The following is a 17,775-nucleotide window of genomic DNA, read 5'->3' on the forward strand; positions in this document are numbered from 1 at the left end:
ACGGTGTTGAGGAACCTTTGGTAGCATCACCTTCCTCAGTGACCTGCACATCCCTGATTGGCCTTCAGGTTGTGTTGATGGGACTGGCTGCTGGTGCACAGCAGTCGTCCATTCCAGCGATCACTGTGCCAACAGTGTGACTGTCCTGTTAAGGTTACATAACTGCTCATGTATTCCATGGAGATCAGCATTCATACTCTGAGTGGACTGATCCAGACTACTGAGGGAGGCTTGCAACCTATCCTGGCTGATACAATGTTCTCTCATCCACTCTGAGTGTTGCTGTATATATCCCTCATGAGACAGAACTCATGTTGAGCCCCTGTGACAACATGGAGCTCATGACAGTGATGGACTCCTCCATTTGCAGCCCTAGAGTTCCTACTATCTCAGGGAACACTGCCAGATGTCCACACATCTGCAGTTGCCAAATATTGTTCCCCAAAGATGATTCCTGAGGTTTCACTTTCCTGCCAACTGGAGCATCATTTTGATTTACCTCCCTCCTCCAAGGAGGTCTGTGCGCAGACATCTCTGACTCTGAGATCTCCATCTGCACTCTGATGTGGTGACTTATATCCTGTGCCTCCAACTCTGCACCCAGGCTATGTCCCTCTGAAGGTTTTGAACCTGAGTTGGTGGCAAGTCAGATGTGACGCTGCCTCCTTGGATGTCTCTGTCTCCTCTTGGTGTGTGGGAGATTATCTGACTTGGGCTTGCCAGGGATAAAGAAACAGAGCTGGAACCTGTGTGAGACATGAAAAGAGTTATATAGGTACAGCCCTTCTCATTGTGGAAACACAATCACACTATCCATATGACACTATCCCACCTTTGCATTCCCTCTCATGCTAATGTCCCATTGTGCTGAGCAAAGACCTCCACCATTACCGCCATGTACCAAGGTGATTTTTACAACAGCCTTTATGATCTGTTACCAGCGATTCACTGCCACCAACAGACAGCTGTTCAGACACTGGCAATCTTTATGGCCTCCTGTTCCATGGGATGTCCTGAGCATCACAGTTCTCATTCAGATCATTCTCTGTGCGCTTCGATGAGCTGTGTACACATTCAAATCTCAATGCTAAAGCAGAGTTTTGTGCCATGTCTTGCACCTTCACTGTAGCATATACAATTGACCATTCCCTTGGAGCTGTGTTGGATGAGCCAAGCTATCACCTTGTCAGAACAGAACACCTGTCCAGGTGATTGCACTTTTTCCTGCGCTGATTCTATGAGCGCTAATGGTCTCCTGATGTGCTCACTGCAACCACTACTTGAATTCAGGCCACCTTGGTTGCTGCAGGAGAATGATGGCCACAAGCAGGGTAGGGAACTGATCTCCTATTCTGGATATCTTCCACCAATTTGTGAAGGTCCAGGTCAGAAGGTCCTGGGACAGCTGGAAGCATCCCTTTCCCTGCAGCTCCTCTATATAAAAATGTAAGATAAAAAAAGGTTGTGAGCCATTCAGATTGCAATGCTTTATTTCACTTTTTGTTTGTTTATATGCATTAAACATTACTGGGTATGGTGTGGTGAAGAAAATGACTCTGCAGAAATACTTGGTGCCATGTATGTTGCAGCTGTGACTTAGAGGTAATATGCTGTGCTCTGCGACTATTGACAGCCTTTCTGGTTTACTCACTCTCGGTCACACAGTTATAACATGACGGTGTGCAAATGTAAGGGCAACAGTTTGGGTTCTTCTGATCAATGGATGTCAAGGGTGAAAGTGGCTGGCATAATGAGCACATCGCTGTTCATTACTCATCCTCTTAGTCTTGGCAGCTAACTATCTGGCTGCTGAATATCTGTATTAGGTGCTAGTGCAAGACACTGCCATTTCCATGGCTGCATCTTGAAAATTCACTCCACGCTTTCAGCGGCTCAGTAGAGTAGACTTTGATTAGGCAGCATCAATGCTGATTCTCCATAGGGAAAGCCCATGATGGACCATCCGTTCCAGGGTCAGCTAAGAGTTGGACAACATTTACAGCTTGGATACTCACCTGAAAATTGACACCTTCTCTGAGGCACAGGGACTTCACCATAGATGACCAACTTCTCAAATGGGTCGATCTGTGTGCGAATCTCCCGATCCATGCTGGGCCCGCCTCTGACCACTTCGGAGGTGGCCCAACACCCCCAGATCAAAAATCTGAAGTTTGGGCAAACACTTTTAGAGGCAATGTTCACAGAGCAGGTAATTTTTCCCATCTCTGTGCGCCCAACGCTTGTGTAAAATCTGGGCCACAGTGATTGATGTTGTACAATTGTAGCAAGACTTTTTCATTCCTGTACTCCAATCCCCTTGCGATAAAGGCCAACATGCCATTTGCCTTCCTAATTGCTTGCTGCATCTGCACCTGCATACTAACTTTCTGCATTCCTTGTAAAAGCACACCCAAGTCTCATTGAACATCTCAAATAAAAGCAAAATACTGTAGATGCTGGAAATCTGAAATAAAAACAGGAAATGCTGGATAAACTCAAAAGGCCTAGGCTGCATCTCTGAAGAGAGAAACACAGTTAATATTACCAGGTCATTGATCCTTCTACAGAACTGAAACATTAACTGTGTTTCTCTCCACAGATGCTGCCAGTCCTCCTGAACTTATCCAGAATTTTCTATTTTTATCTCACTGATCATCAATTGAACTTACAGGCTTCTCAGCTTTTAACAAATATTGTGCTTTGAACTCTTATACTCTGTACCATTGTTAGCTGTTCATTTAATCTTTCTATAGAAACATAGAAAATAGGAGCACGAGTGGGTCACTCGGCCTTTTGAGCCTCCTTTACCATTCGGTATGATTATAGTTGATCCTTTATCTCAACGCTATACTCCTATGCTCTCCCCATGCCCCTTGAACCTTTAGAATCTAGAAATCTATCTATTTTCTTCTTAAATATATTCCGTGTCTTGGTCTCTGCAGCCTTCTATGGCAGAGAATTCCACAGGTTCATCACCCTCTGAGTGAAGAAGTTTTTCTCCATCTCGGTCCTAAATGGCCTACCTTGTATCCTGAGACTATAACTATCTCTATATCCTTCCCACTGCTCACCCTCCCACCTGGCCTGGCATCATCAGCATATTTTGATACATTACTCTGTCTTTCTTCTTCTAAATCATTAATATAGATTGCCAATAACTGAGATCCCAGCACTTATCCTTGCAGTACTCCACTATTGACAAATAAAAATAAACCTCCCACATCTGAACATCCCATCCTGCTAGGTAGTTGAAATTTTGACCCATGTAATTGCTTGTAACAAATTTAAGATGTTCACAAAACCAATTAAAGGGAAAGTTAGCAAAACTTTCTTTACACAGAGGAGATTAGAATGTTGAATTATTTACCAAAAGATGTTTGAAATTGAAGATTAAATATGTTTTAAAAAGTATTAGATGGTATTATCACTAGGCTATTAATCCAGAAACTCAGCTAATGTTCTGGGGACCTGGATTCAAATCCCGCTACGGCAGATGGTGGAATTTAAATTCAATAAAAAATATCTGGAATTACGAATCTACTGATGACCATGAAACCATTGTCGATTGTCGGAAAAACCCATCAGGTTCACTAATGTCCTTTTAGGGAAGGAAATCTGCCATCCTTATCTGGCCTACATGTGACTCCAGAGCCACAACAATGTTGTTGACTCTCAACTGCCCTCCAAGGGATGGGAAATAAATACTGGCCAGCCAGTGACGCCTATGTCCCACGAATGAATAAAAAAATATACAGAAAAGGACCAGTGAGGGTGTGTTATTGGAGGCAGTCCAGAAAGGTTCACTGAGTTGATCCCAGGTTTGAAGGGATTTTCTTATGAGAAGAAGTTGAGTAGGTTGGGCCTGTACTCAATGGAGTTTAGAAAAATGCAAGATGACCTTACTGAGATGTATGGGATTCTCAGGGTCTTGACAGGGTAGATACTGAGAGGCTGTTTCCCCTTATGGGAGAATCTAGGACCAGAGGGTATAATCTCTGAGTAAGGGGTCCCCATATAAGACAGCGATGAGGAGGAATTTCTTCTCTCCGAGGGTAGTAAATCTGTGGAATTATTTATTGCAGAAGGCTGCAGAGACTGTGTCTTTAATTATATGTTCAAAGCTATAGACAGATAGACAGATTTTTAATCGGTAAGAGAATCAAGAGAAATGGGGATAAGTTGGGAAAGTGGAGTTCAGGATTATCATATCAGATCAGTCATGATTTTATTGAACGATGGAGCAGACTCGATGGACTGAATGGCCTACTTCCATTCCTAGGTCTTATAGATGAAATTTATTTGCTGTAATATTCTATGCTTCTCCATTATCATAAGTAATTTTGAGAAATCCCATTACTATTGTGTTGTTGATCTATTTGTGTGTAACATTTTTGTTCCGGTGTTTATTGTAGTTTCTATCCTTGTCCTTTGATATTTTCTTGAATCTTTATTTTCATGTTCCATTGCTTCCAGATGGCCAAAAAAGCTCACATCCTGTTGCTGCGTGGCACTGTAAGCAAGTACACCAACATGCTATGCCATCAGACTATCACACCACAACAGCAGTTTTTCACATTCAGCTTAAGTGACACAAAATAACAGTAACGACTGCAGAAAATTAGAACAAATCGTGCCTGCAATGAAGCTGCCATTTTAACCTTTATTTGACTGCTATTCCTCTTTGACAACTGGCATGTGTAATCGAAAATGTTGTTAAAGTCATGGCTCTGAAATTTCATGATGGTTTTCTTGATAAGCTGTCATAACTACAATAGGAGACCAGACAAATGCACTTAGAAACAGCGTTGCATGTTGTGAATTTAAATTCCATTTTTGAAATCTGAAAAGTGACTGCGAGGCTGGTTGGTTTGCCATTTTAAAAAAAGCAGTCCATTGATGTTCTTTAGAGAAGAAAACCTGCCATGCTTACCCACTCTGGTCTTTTTGTGATTCCAAACCCCATCCCAGATAGCCAATTCTCAATTGCCTGCTGGATTGGCCTAGTAAGCCATCCAGTTGCATCTAAAGGATGGCCCTACCACCTCAATCTCAGGCAAGTGGGCATGAGCGTAAGTGGCAGCCATGCCAGCAAAGCCCACATCTCACAAATGAATTTACAGGATAGCACATTCAGAGACCTGTGTAGGTATGACAAACCAAATGCACTCCTTCTGGTCTGTAATATTCTGTGATAATTCATGATGAATAAATATGAGCTTGGCAGTTTGCTGCATAGTTGACTTATCCTGCTAATGTTAAATGCTGCCAGTGAGCCAACTCAGTCACACATGGCACAATATCAAGAAATAAATTAGCAATATAAGAATGTAGTACAGAGCATTAATGTAAATTTACATGGTTAAAGAGGAAACATTTGATACAATAGGCTTCAGACTTCTTTTCGGTTACTGCTGAGTGACCTTGAATTCATATTGCATGTCAACAATGCACCTAAGATCAATCTTCAGTTTTTACCAATGGAAACAGTCAAGACATTAAGTGACATTGGAAAATGCCAACTTTAAAAATAAATTCTGCTAAATAATAATACATGGAAATGAAATTTTGTATGATGTTAATGCAAGTAATTAAATGGGCAAGATTCCCGATTTTAATAAATTTATCACAATTGTGGCTATTCATAAAACGTAGTAGAATCTGGAAAGCAAGAACATTTCTCTGATTATTACTCGAAATTTAATTGGTGCTTGTTAAGGTCATTAATGAAGAGTTTGTGTAGCATTTCACAGCTTGATAGCCCAAGTGTAAAGCAGGTATTTTAATCCAGATCTTCATAGCATTATTCAGGTAAATGAATGGGAAAATATTCATTCATCACCATAATCATCAGGGAAGTTGCTAGATCCATTCTGTTGGCCTGGCATGAAGCATAATAGATACTCTGGGGAGCAAGAGAAAAAATGAACAAAAGAAAGCACAGAAAGATAATATTCAAACCAGTTATCAAATTGATTACTGCAATTCCAATTTAAAAGCAACGAATCAAAGATGATGCCAATGGGCATTTCTGAGAAGAAAGTCAAATGCATATGGGAAAACATCCATTTTCTAAGGAGTTAATGAGTCATCTCTCCCACCTCAAAAAATGTTGATGTGTGATACTTTTCATTTGATGCAGTTTTGAGCATTGTGGCAGCTAAAGAGAACACTCAGGAGAATTCAGCCGTTTGGCGGTATTGTCGCTAGACTAGTATTACATAGACCCAGAGTAACGCTATGGGGACCCAGGTTTGAATTCCATGGCACACGGTGAAATTTGAATTCAATAAAAAATCTGTAATTAAAGGTTTAATGATGCCTATGAAACCATTGTTGATGGTCATAAAAAACCCATCGGGTTCACCAATGTCCTGTAGGGAAGGAAATCTGCCGCCGTTACCTGGTTTGGCCCAAGCGTGACAACCACAGCAATGTGATTGACTCTTAATGATCTCAGTTCAACTGTAATTAGGGAAGGGCAATAAATACTAGCCCAGCCAGCGACGCCCACATCCCATGAATGAATAGGGAAGGTAATTTTTTTTCTGACCAGGAAATATAAGCTGTTGCTTTCCGACTCCATGGCAATGAGTTAATCAGTAGTATTACATAAAGTTGAAGAGCTCTACTGCATTTCAATTAAGTTAATGATTCTGGATATGCAATTCTCACAATTGCCACCATGACAAATTTAGCCATGCGCTTCTGAAATATTTATTTTACATCATTCATTCATATTGATCGCATCTTCTTTAAAACTTAATTGTTAGGTTTCTAAACTATAGTTGAAGGCCTAAAATATTTGCTGAAAAACTGAACCGCACTACATCAATGATCAACTTCATTTTATAATCCAAAAAGGTGCCCAAAATACATTTATTCATATCAGTTTCTTGTGTCTATGAGGAGGAGTAAACCATTAAGCCTCTCGAGTCTGTTCCACCATTCAGTGAGATCATGGCTAAAATGTATTTAATTCCTTGGCTCCATATCTTTTTCTACCCTGGGCTAGCAAAAAATCTATCAAGTTCAGATTGAGAGAGCATCTATTGCTTTTTGTGGGAGAGAGGTCCACCCTCTATCACCTTTTTTTAGAACAGGTATTTTCTAACTTCTCGCCTAAATGGTCTGATTTTGCTTTTAAGGTTATGACCTGAATTCATTACTAGTTTTATTTAATCTCAGCATGAGTTCTGAGTGGAAGCTGGGTGAGTTGGCATGGTGGATGTATGGGCAAAAAGTAGTAGGTGGGAGGCAAGGGTTGGCATATGTTGAAACCAAGTTGGCATAGGGGCTATCCGGGGACATGGGGTTATTTGGAGGAGCATAGAGTATCAGTGGCTATGGAGGTGAGTAGAAGGGCATGAAGTGGCACGAATTGGCACAGTTGGAGCATACATCCACCATGCCAACTCACCCAGCATCCACTCAGAACTCATGCTGAGATTAAATAAAACTAGTGATGAATTCACTATTTTTAAAAAATCATTGATAAAAGCCCACTTATTATATTTAAATTCCTTCAATCCCTGAAAGTAATAAGCATTTATGTTCATAGACCTACTTCAAAGATTATATAAGCACGTGGAGCTGCAATCGAACTGTGAAACGACAGGCACCCTACTGTGGTAATGATAGATTGTGATATCAGTCATGCAGCACTAATCCAATGTGGAATGTGTAGGGGTGTTTGGAGGGGGGTGAGGGCTTAAGGGTTGTTTGGTTTCATTCTTTTCTTAACAGTATCAGACAGAGGTGAGCCTTTTTGCCCAGCTGACCTCCGGACCTGGCTATCCCTGTGCTGCCTCCGAACTATTTCTGGGAACGGCAGGCCTAACTCCCATTTTACCTTGTTCCCCCCACCCGCAATCCCCTCTTCAAAAACGATCTGGTCAGCTGGGGAACTCTTTTCGTGGTGTGGCTTTGCGGAGCTGGGAATTTTCCTGACTCTGTGCTCTTGGCCCAAGAGCGAAATTCCACCCCTATATTCTTTGTCCTGGACTTCCCCACTCAACAGGAAAAGTTTCTCTCTTCTCTCTTCTCAATTCCTTTGAACATTCTAAAGACCTCAATCAGTTCACCCTTAACTTTCTATATTCCACAGATTACATGACTAGTTTATGTCATTTTTCCTCAAAATCTTAACCTTGGGAGTCCTGTAACATTCTGGTGTATCAGGGTTACACCAGTTCTAAGGGTAAAATACTATTTTAGTCTTCTGGTTCCCAGAACAATAGAGAGAACACTAGAATCAAAAGTCTAATGATGACAATGAAACCACTGTCAATTGTTTTAAATACCTATCTGGTTCAATCATGTCCATAAGGGAAGGAAACCTACTGTCCTTACTTGGTCTGGTTTACATGTGACTCCAGATCCACAGCAATGTGGTCGACTGCCTGGCAAGCCACTCAGCTGTAGCCAACTACTACAAAGAAAACACAAAGAAATGGAACCAATCAGACCTCTGACATTGGAAGCAACAATGGCAAATCCAGCCCTGTTTACCCCGCAAAATCCACTTTACTATCATCAGGGGGCTGCTGCCAAAATTGGGAGGCCTGTCTCACGGACTGGACAAGTAACAGCCTGACATAGACATACTCACAGAATTCTAACTTACAGATAATGTCCCCAACACCACAATCCGCATTCCTGGGTATGTCCTATCCCCTTGGATATCCCACCAGCAAGGGCACAGTGGTATACTGTATACAGTTGGGAGGGAGTTGCCCTGGGAGTCCTTACCACCAACTCTGGACCCCATGAAGTCTCATGGTACCAGTTTTAACATGGGCATGGAAACTTCCTGCTGATTACCACGGACAGCAATCTGTAACTTCATGGCCCATCATGTTACCCCATCTACCATTACCACCAAGTGCTAACCACTGTGCCACCATGCCACCCAATGACAATTAACTCACTGGAGGAAGCAGTTCAAAAAAAATCCCGTCCTCAATGATGGGGGAATCCAGGACATCAGTGCAATGGAAAAGGCTGAAGCATTTGTAACAATCTTCAGCCAGAAGTGCCGCGTGGATGATTCATCCTTAGCATCATGTATGTCAGCTTTAGCCAGTTCAATTCATTCCACGTGATATCAAGAAGTGGCTGAAGGCACTGGATACTGGAAAGGCAATGGGTCCTGACAATATTCAGCAAGAGCACCGTAGAGCTACAAAACTGGCATCTACCTGGCAATGTGGAAAATTACCCAGATAAAACAAATGCAACCAGCCAATTACCGCCCCATCAGTCTACTTTCAATCATCAGGAAAGTGATGTAAGGGAGGTTATCAACAATGTTATCAAGCGGCAGTTGCTTAGCAATAACCTGCTCACTGATGCTGAGTTTAGGTTCCATCAGGATCACTCAGCTCCTGACCTCATTGCAGTCTTGGTTCAAACATGGACAAAAAGGCTGAATTTGAGGTGAGAGTGACTGCCCTTGATATCAAGGAGCATTTGACCAAGTGTTGCATCAAGGAGCCCTAGCAAATCTGGATTCAATGGAAATCAGAGGGAAACCCTCTGCTGGTTGGTGTCATATGTGGCACAATAGAAGCTGGTTGTGGTGATTAGAGGCCATCTCAATTCCAGAACATCATTGCAGGAATTCCTCAGGGTAGTGTCCTAGGTCCAGCCATCTTCAGTTGCTTCATCAATAACCTTCCTTCCATCATAAGGTCAGAAGTGGGAATGTTCGCTGATGACTGCACAATGTTCAGCACCATTTGCAACTCCCAGATACTGAAGCAGTCCATGTCCAAAGGCAGCCAGACCTGGACAATATCCAGGCTTGTGGGTGACAAGTAACATTCATGCCAGGCAATAACTATCTCAGATAAGAAAGAATCTAACCATCACCCCTTGTCTTTCAATAGCATTGCCATTGCTGAATCCCCCACTATCAACATCCTGAGGGGGTTACCATTGACCAGAAACTGAACTGGACTAGCCAAATAAATACTATGGCTACAAGAGCAGGTCAGAGGCCAGGATTTCTGTGATGGGTAACTCCCCACCTGACTCCCCTAAGCTCGTACACCATCTACAGGTCACAGTCAGGAGTGTGAAGGAATATTCTCCAATTGCCTGGATGAGTGCAGTTCCAACAACACTCAAGAAACTCAACACTGTCCAAGACAAAGTAGCCTGCTAAACTGGTACCCCTTAAAGAACATTCACTCCCTTCACCACTGACAAACAGTGGCAGCAGTGTGTACTATCTACAAGACTACAAGATGCACTGAAGGAACTCACCAATGCTCCTTAGGCAACATCTTCCAAACCCATGACCACTACCATTGAAAACAGTGATGGACAACCGAGGCTGCTGAGTGGGCTGCATGTGTGGCCCTTCTTCATCTCCAGATTGAAATCAGAATTTTTCACGAACCATGACCCCATGAATATGATTAAATGCGTATAATACATGCTGAATATTTCAATACTGAGTTATAGAAAATGCTTAATCATTTATGTATTAATAGAATTGCCATCAAATTCAAATGGTAAAAATACAATAAATATTTACACTTTGGACGTAGAGGGAGTGCGTGGCTCGCATCGTCAATGTTGAGTGCAATCAGCACGCATCTCATTTCACATGCTTTACGTGCATATCACTTCAGTTATACTGGTAGGAAAAAAGCTACGCAGATGGAAATCATTAGAATATGGCAATCCTACGTGTGGGCAGCGGTCAACAAAATGTCTTGTGGGCCACACTCAGAACCCAGATGGGTTACATATGGCACCCAGCCTGCAGGTTATCTACCACTGATCTAGAAGGCCAAGGGCAGCAGATACCTGGGAACACTATCACCTGGAAATCTCCCTCCAGGCCACCCACCATCCTGACTTGGAAATATATCACCATGCACTGTCACTGGGTCAAAATGCTGGAACTCCCTCCCTAACAGCACAGTAGATGTCCCAACACCTCAGGGACTGCAGCAGTTCAAGAAGGCAGCTCACCACCACATTCGCAAGGGCAGCGAGGAATGCATGTTGGCCTATATCATAAATAAATAAATAAAAGATTTGCACCAGGATTTTGTGCTTGTGACAGATGCAGGTGCAAATGGTGATGTGGGTGCAAAATCTCAGGAGAGGCAAAAAAAACGAGAATCTTACCCACGAGATTTTGTGACGTGACAATCCCCACCCTCTGCCAGAGATGTAACATGGTTCACGCTCAGGAAGGTTGGGAGCCTGAATTAAATACATTACCATGTCATTAGTGGACTTCCCTGCTGTATCACCCTACCCCCCCACTCCCCTCCGTATTTGGATATTCACCCTCACTGACCTGATGCTGGCAAGGTTTACAACAGGTCTGGTGCAATGAGGACCACACAGAGACCATGTCGGGGGCGCACAGTACAACGCCCGGGAGGAAAGACATTCCTGGGCAGTAATCTGGCAATGCTGTGGCACTGCCTCCATTCACAGCCTCTGGGCATTGCGAAGGTACTACCAAGGTGGTCTCCTCTGAGGAGATCCTTGGGGGAAAGTTCGCTGTGTCTGTGGGATCTGGGTAGGGGTGGGGATTTCTTGTGTCCATTGAGGGGTTTCCCTGTGTCCATGGGTTGCGGGGGGGGGGGGGGTATTTCCCCATGTTCACAATGGTGTGGGGGGGGAGGTGGTGGTAGCATTCTCCATGTCTGTGGTGGTGATTCCCGTGTGCTTGGGAAGAGGGTGGGATGGTCTCCGTGTCCATGGAGGGCTTCTTTGATTTTACTTATTTAGTGTTGGAGATCGGGCTGCAATTTTCTCTGGAAGGCTGACATTTCTGGTACAGTGGGCTCTCTCAGAGCCCACTCCACCAGTGTAATGGCGTGGGACACGCCTCCAGCAACTTCTTTATCAAAGTGCTGGAAAATATGGCAATGAAGAATAGAGCTCTGACAAAGGGTCATCTAGACACGAAACGTTGGCTCTAATGTTTCACTGCAGGTGCTGTTAGTCCTGTTGGAATTTTCCAGTGTTTTTTGTTTTTGTTTCAGATTCCAGTATCTGCAGTATTTTGCTTTTATATTACTGTAGTTATTTACTCTCGATTTAATGCTTGTGATCAATTGGAAGCTGAAAGTTCCTCTAAGTCTCTATGTATGTTTTATTCTCCAAAATGTACATCACATCATTATTTTATAACAGAAAACTTAGTCAGATCTGGTAGCTTTCCATCTCATTATTGCACACTTATTTTAGAAGTTCTTCATGAATTACTAAAACAAAGTAGCCATAACATGATCATTGGTTGTAGAACAAAGATCACTCTTTACTACGAGAAACAAAAAATGACCCTGTCAGAACTAAAGTTGCCAATTGTCTGTTCTTTTCTGCAGGTTGATAAAGATGTCCAGCCCCTACATGAACAACCTTATTATCCTTGGGGGAATGCTCTCTTATGCATCCATATTCCTTTTTGGCCTTGATGGATCATTTGTTGTGCCTAACACATTTGAGACCCTCTGTACTGTAAGTACTGCACAGGCGGGATTCATGAATGTATATTTCTCTGAATAATGATGCCACTTACAATCTCTTGACAGCGCAGAACTTTGAATATTGCTGAAAAGAGTCATGTTACTGGAGCTTTTAGTTTGCATTCATTAGGACAAACTCAAGAATGCAACTTTTAGTCAATCACAACAATTTATACTACAGGAGAAAAGGCCGTTAACTGGTTAGCAAGTCAACTGTGATTGACCAAGAAAGCAGTGGGGAATTCCGAGAGAGGCAAAATATCTAAAAAAAAAGAACAGCTTGAGCAAGCCATTTCATGCTGCTACTGTGCAGTGGCTACATGAGTGGTATTTTCCATTAACAGGATGCTACGTCATTCCTAAGAGGCCTTCTGTCTACTACACAATAGAGCAATGTTTTGTTTGAATTTCAGTGTTGGTACAATGTCAGGTACATGGGCTGCATGTACTAGCAATTGGCACATCAGATCAACCAGTGGCCTGAATTTTCACTTCTGAGGTGAGTGCTGTGAGCTGGGAAATTATCCACCTCAGGAAAAAGTGCCCTGAATGGTGGGATTGTCATTCTGGATGTGGGGGTGGGGGAATTGCACTGATGGGTGGAATTGGGCCTACCAGGCCAGAAGTGACCACAAGGGTTTTGGTGTGCTGAAATAGGCTGGTTAAAAACCCACTCAATTCTCTGGGACATCATTCCAGTTTTTCCCTTAAACATTGTCGCTCACCCTTCAAATACCATCATCTTCCCACCCACTCCTCATACCCATACAGGCTAACCCCTGCTAACTCTTCCCCCAACTACATCCATTGCTCCTGATTGCCCTGTTGCCAACTTAGTTTCAACTCATGTTCCCCCACCTGCCACACTTTACCCTTATGGCCCCTATGCCAATCACCCAATACCCACTATGAAGTAATACTGAGATGAAATAAAATGAAATTCTAAATATCTAGTACAAACTTTACTATATGAAAAACACCCCCATTCAAGAAAGCCCATTAAATATATTTAAACCCCCTCAGATACTTGATCCCTTATAGAAAGACAGATTTGCATTCATAACCTTACATCATAGGCACCTAATCCTTTAATAATCTCTTTGAGTTGTCAATCAAACTGAACTCTCAGCCTCCTCATTTTTTTGAATTACCCGGGAGCTTGGGAAACCTCTGGTACCCAATTGCTTTCTTCATGGCAACACCTCAATCAATTATAGTCAACTTTCCAACCTGTCCATTTTGGGCCCTGCATCTCAGGAAGGATGTACTGGCCTTGGAGAGGGTTCAGAAGAGGTTCATGTGAATGATACTGGGAATGAAAAGCTTAATTTATGAGGAGCATCTGAGGACTCTGGGTCCGTATTCGATGGAGTTTAGAAGGATGAGAACCTACAGAATAATGAAAGGCCTGGATAGAATGGATGCAGGAAGGATGTTTCCATTAGTTGGAGAGACGAGTATCCATGGGCACAGCCTCAGAGTAAAGGAACAACCCATTGGAATTAAGGTGAGGAGGAATTTCTTCAGCCAGAGGGTGGTGAATCTATGGAATTCAGTGCCACAGATGGCTGTGGAGGACAGGTTATTTGAGTGTATTTAAGACAGAGATAGCTAGGTTCTTGATCAGTAAAGGGATCAAAGATTGCGAGGAAAAAGTGGGAGAATAGTGTTGAAAATCTTATCAGCCATGATTGAATGGTGGAGCAGACTCAATGGGCTGAACAGCCTAATTCTCCTCCTATATCTTATGATCAGTCAACACCCTTTCGCCTTGTAGTATTGTTGTGATTATTTGAAATTTGGAATACTTCTATTTGTCCTGATGAGTGCAAGATGAGAAGCTTCTATAACCTATCTCGTGCATCAGCAAAATGGTAACTTCTTTTTAAAAATTGTTCTTAGGATGTGGGTGATCCTGGCATGGTAACATACATTTCTGATGTCTAGCTGGCCTGAGGAGGTGATGGGCCTTCTCTTTGAACTGCTAAACTCCTTGAGCTAATGATCATAGGGAAAGAATTCCAGCTTGTCAGCCAAGTGTCAATGGAGGCAAGTGACAAATGGCAGGCACATATCCAAATCAGGAAGGTATCTGTCTTGAATGGAAAATTATAGGTCATGACGTTCTCAATATGATGCTGCTTTTGTCCTACTTCGAGGGGGTAGATATTGTGGAGCTTGGAAGTGGTGATGAAGTTAGTTTGGTGAGTTGCTGCATGGCATCCAAAATATACTGCTAGTAATGAAGGAATTGAGTATTAGCTTCAAGTTGGGAGCATCAAAGTTATTGGACAGACTAAGAACACAATGAAATGTTGTACATACTGACCTATTGATGTGTAACTTTCAGTCCATCTCAGCAGCGTGGAATTGAGAGGTCATAAAGTACATGGCTACTATTTTTGTTTGAGAAAAAGAAAAGCTAAATCTCAGTTTCATCATAATTGAATCATGTTCAAGTGGGCCTTTTGCAAATTTGTAAGTTGCGAAAAATTTGCCAATACAGGCCTGCTTTAAAGTCTGACTCTCAGTACAGATTCAATTCATCACTTGTTGTGAGTTTGTAGTGAACTTGCAGCAACTTTAATAATAAAATCCAGTGCAAAGTTATTTCATCGCACATTTGCTCTCAAAGATCTCTGTTAATCCATTATATTTTCAGTTAATTGTGATTCATGTCAGGAACGTAAGTATCTCAGATCAAATTTCTGCTACGAATTTAGCTGTTTTAAAAAATATCTTTACAAAGGTCATTGAACTCTAAGTCATTCAGATAGAGCCCATTCATTTGTCCTGTTGTTGATTTGGTAAGAAGTCTCACAACACCAGGTTAAAGTCTAACAGGTTTATTTGGTAGCAAATACCATAAGCTTTCGGAGCACTGCTCCTTCGTCAGATGGAGTGGAAATGTGCTCTCAAACAGTGCACAGACACAGAAATCAAGTTACAGAATACTATTTTGTAGAAACTTGATGTCTGTGTCGATATGCGCAATCTTCTGGACTTTAACCTGGTGTTGTGAGGCTTCTTACTGTGTTCACCCCAGTCCAACGCTGGCATCTCCACATCGTTGATTTGGTAGCCACTTCAATAGGTCTGCCTGACTTCTGGCACTTCTGAGTGAAAGAAACAAAGAAAAAACATGGGGCAGCACGGTGCACAATAGTTAGCACTGCTGCCTCAAAGCTCTAAAGACCTGGGTCGAAGATCTCCAGATGCAATTTTACAACTCATCTGCTTCATCCTGGACGACAACGTCTTCACCTTCAACATCCAGTTCTTCATCCAGACACACGGAACAGCCATGAGGACCAAATTTGCAGCTCAATATGCCAGCATCTTCATGCACAGGTTCGAATAAGTCCTCTTCACCGCACAGGACCTTCAACCGATGCTATAGACTAGATACATCGATGACATTTTCTTCCTTTGGACTCATGGCGAACAATCACTGAAACAACTATATGATGACATGAACAAGTTCCATCCCACCATCAGACTCACCATGGACTACTCTCCGGAATCGGTTGCATTCTTGGACACATGCATCTCCATCAAGGATGGTCACCTTAGCACTTCACTGTACCGCAAGCCCACGGATAACCTCACGATGCTCCACTTCTCCAGCTTCCACCCTAAACACGTTAAAGACGCCATCCCCGACGGGCAAGCCCTCCGTATACACAGGATCTGCTCAGATGAGGAGGATCGCAGCAGCCACCTCCAGACGCTGAAAGATGCCCTCATAAGAACAGGATATGGCGCTCGACTCATCGATCGACAGTTCCGACGCGCCACAGCGAAAAACCGCACCGACCTCCTCAGAAGACAAACACGGGACATGTCTGACAGAGTACCCTTCGTCATCCAGTACTTCCCCGGAGCGGAGAAGCTACGACATCTTCTCTGGAGCCTTCAACATGTAATTGATGAAGACGAGCATCTCGCCAAGGCCATCCCCACACCCCCACTTCATGCCTTCAAACAACCACACAACCTCAAACAGACCATTGTCCGCAGCAAACTACCCAGCCTTCAGGAGAACAGTGACCATGACACCACACAACCCTGCCACAGCAATCTCTGCAAGACGTGCTGGATTATCGACATGGATGCCATCATCTCACATGTGAACACCATCCACCAGGTACAGGGTACATACTCTTGCAACTCGGCCAACGTTGTCTACCTGATACGCTGCAGGAAAGGATGTCCCGAGGCACGGTACATTGGGGAGACCATGCAGACGCTATGACAATGGATGAATGAACACTGCTCGACAATCACCAGGCAGGAGTGTTCTCTTTCTGTCGGGGAACACTTCAGCAGTTACGAGCATTCAGCCTCTGATCTTCGGGTAAGCGTTCTCCAAGGCGGCCTTCATGACACAAGACAACACAGAATCGCTGAGCAGAGACCGATAGCCAAGTTCCGCACACATGAGGATGGCTTCAACCGGGATCTTGGGTTCACGTCACACTATCTGTTTCCCCCACGACTTGCCTGGGCTTGCAAAATCTCACTAACTGTCCTGGCTGGAGACAATACACATCTCTTTAACCTGTGCTTAACGCTCTCTCCACTCACATTGTCTGTACCTTTAAGACTTGATTACCTGTAAAGACTCGCATTCCAACATTATCTTGTAAATTGAGTTTGTGTCTTTATATGCCCTGTTTGTAAACACAACTCCCACTCACCTGATGAAGGGGCAGTGCTCCGAATGCTTGTGGCTTTTGCTACCAAATAAACCTGTTGGACTTTAACCTGGTGTTGTGAGACTTCTTACTGTGCTTACCCCAGTCCAACGCCGGCATCTCCACATCTTAACTACTTTGTACAGAGGTATTGTTATAATTGGCCATAGTATCAATGTTTATTATTGTGATGTAATCTTTTTTTTATGGCGCAATGGATTACAACCCTGGCAGAAAGGGGAATGCTATCAGAATAGGATTAGTAAAGTCACAGGATTGTAATTGCAAGATTGGGAGATCAAGGGAAAGGAGAGAAAGAAAGTGAAGTCCGCTGAAAATTTTGAGTATAGCAGAGATTTGTCTGACACATTCAGTTCCTTAAGCTCTTGAGAAAACCGCTAGCTGTTTCAACTTAAGAATTAACTGATTCAGTTTGGGTTTATGGCTCAAAGCAGGAGGATCATACATTGTTGTAGAAAATGTGGAGGCTTTGGAGAGGGTGCAGAGGAGGTTTACCAGGATGTTGCCTGGTATGGAGGGGAAATCCTATGAGGAGAGGCTGAGGGATTTGGGATTGTTTT

The 17,775-nt window shown here is 43.0% G+C and overlaps 1 protein-coding gene across 1 annotated transcript in view; it reads left to right on the forward strand.

Moving 5' to 3' along the window:
• gabbr2 (gamma-aminobutyric acid (GABA) B receptor, 2) overlaps positions 1 to 17,775 on the forward strand; it is an 895,535-nt gene that overhangs the window by 750,330 nt on the left and 127,430 nt on the right. Inside the window, 1 exon segment of the mRNA XM_078200470.1 lies at positions 12,357 to 12,489. Coding sequence (XP_078056596.1) covers positions 12,357 to 12,489 — 133 coding nt within the window.

Source organism: Mustelus asterias, chromosome 2, assembly GCF_964213995.1.
Source record: "Mustelus asterias chromosome 2, sMusAst1.hap1.1, whole genome shotgun sequence".
In the NCBI taxonomy this organism is placed as follows: domain Eukaryota; kingdom Metazoa; phylum Chordata; class Chondrichthyes; order Carcharhiniformes; family Triakidae; genus Mustelus; species Mustelus asterias.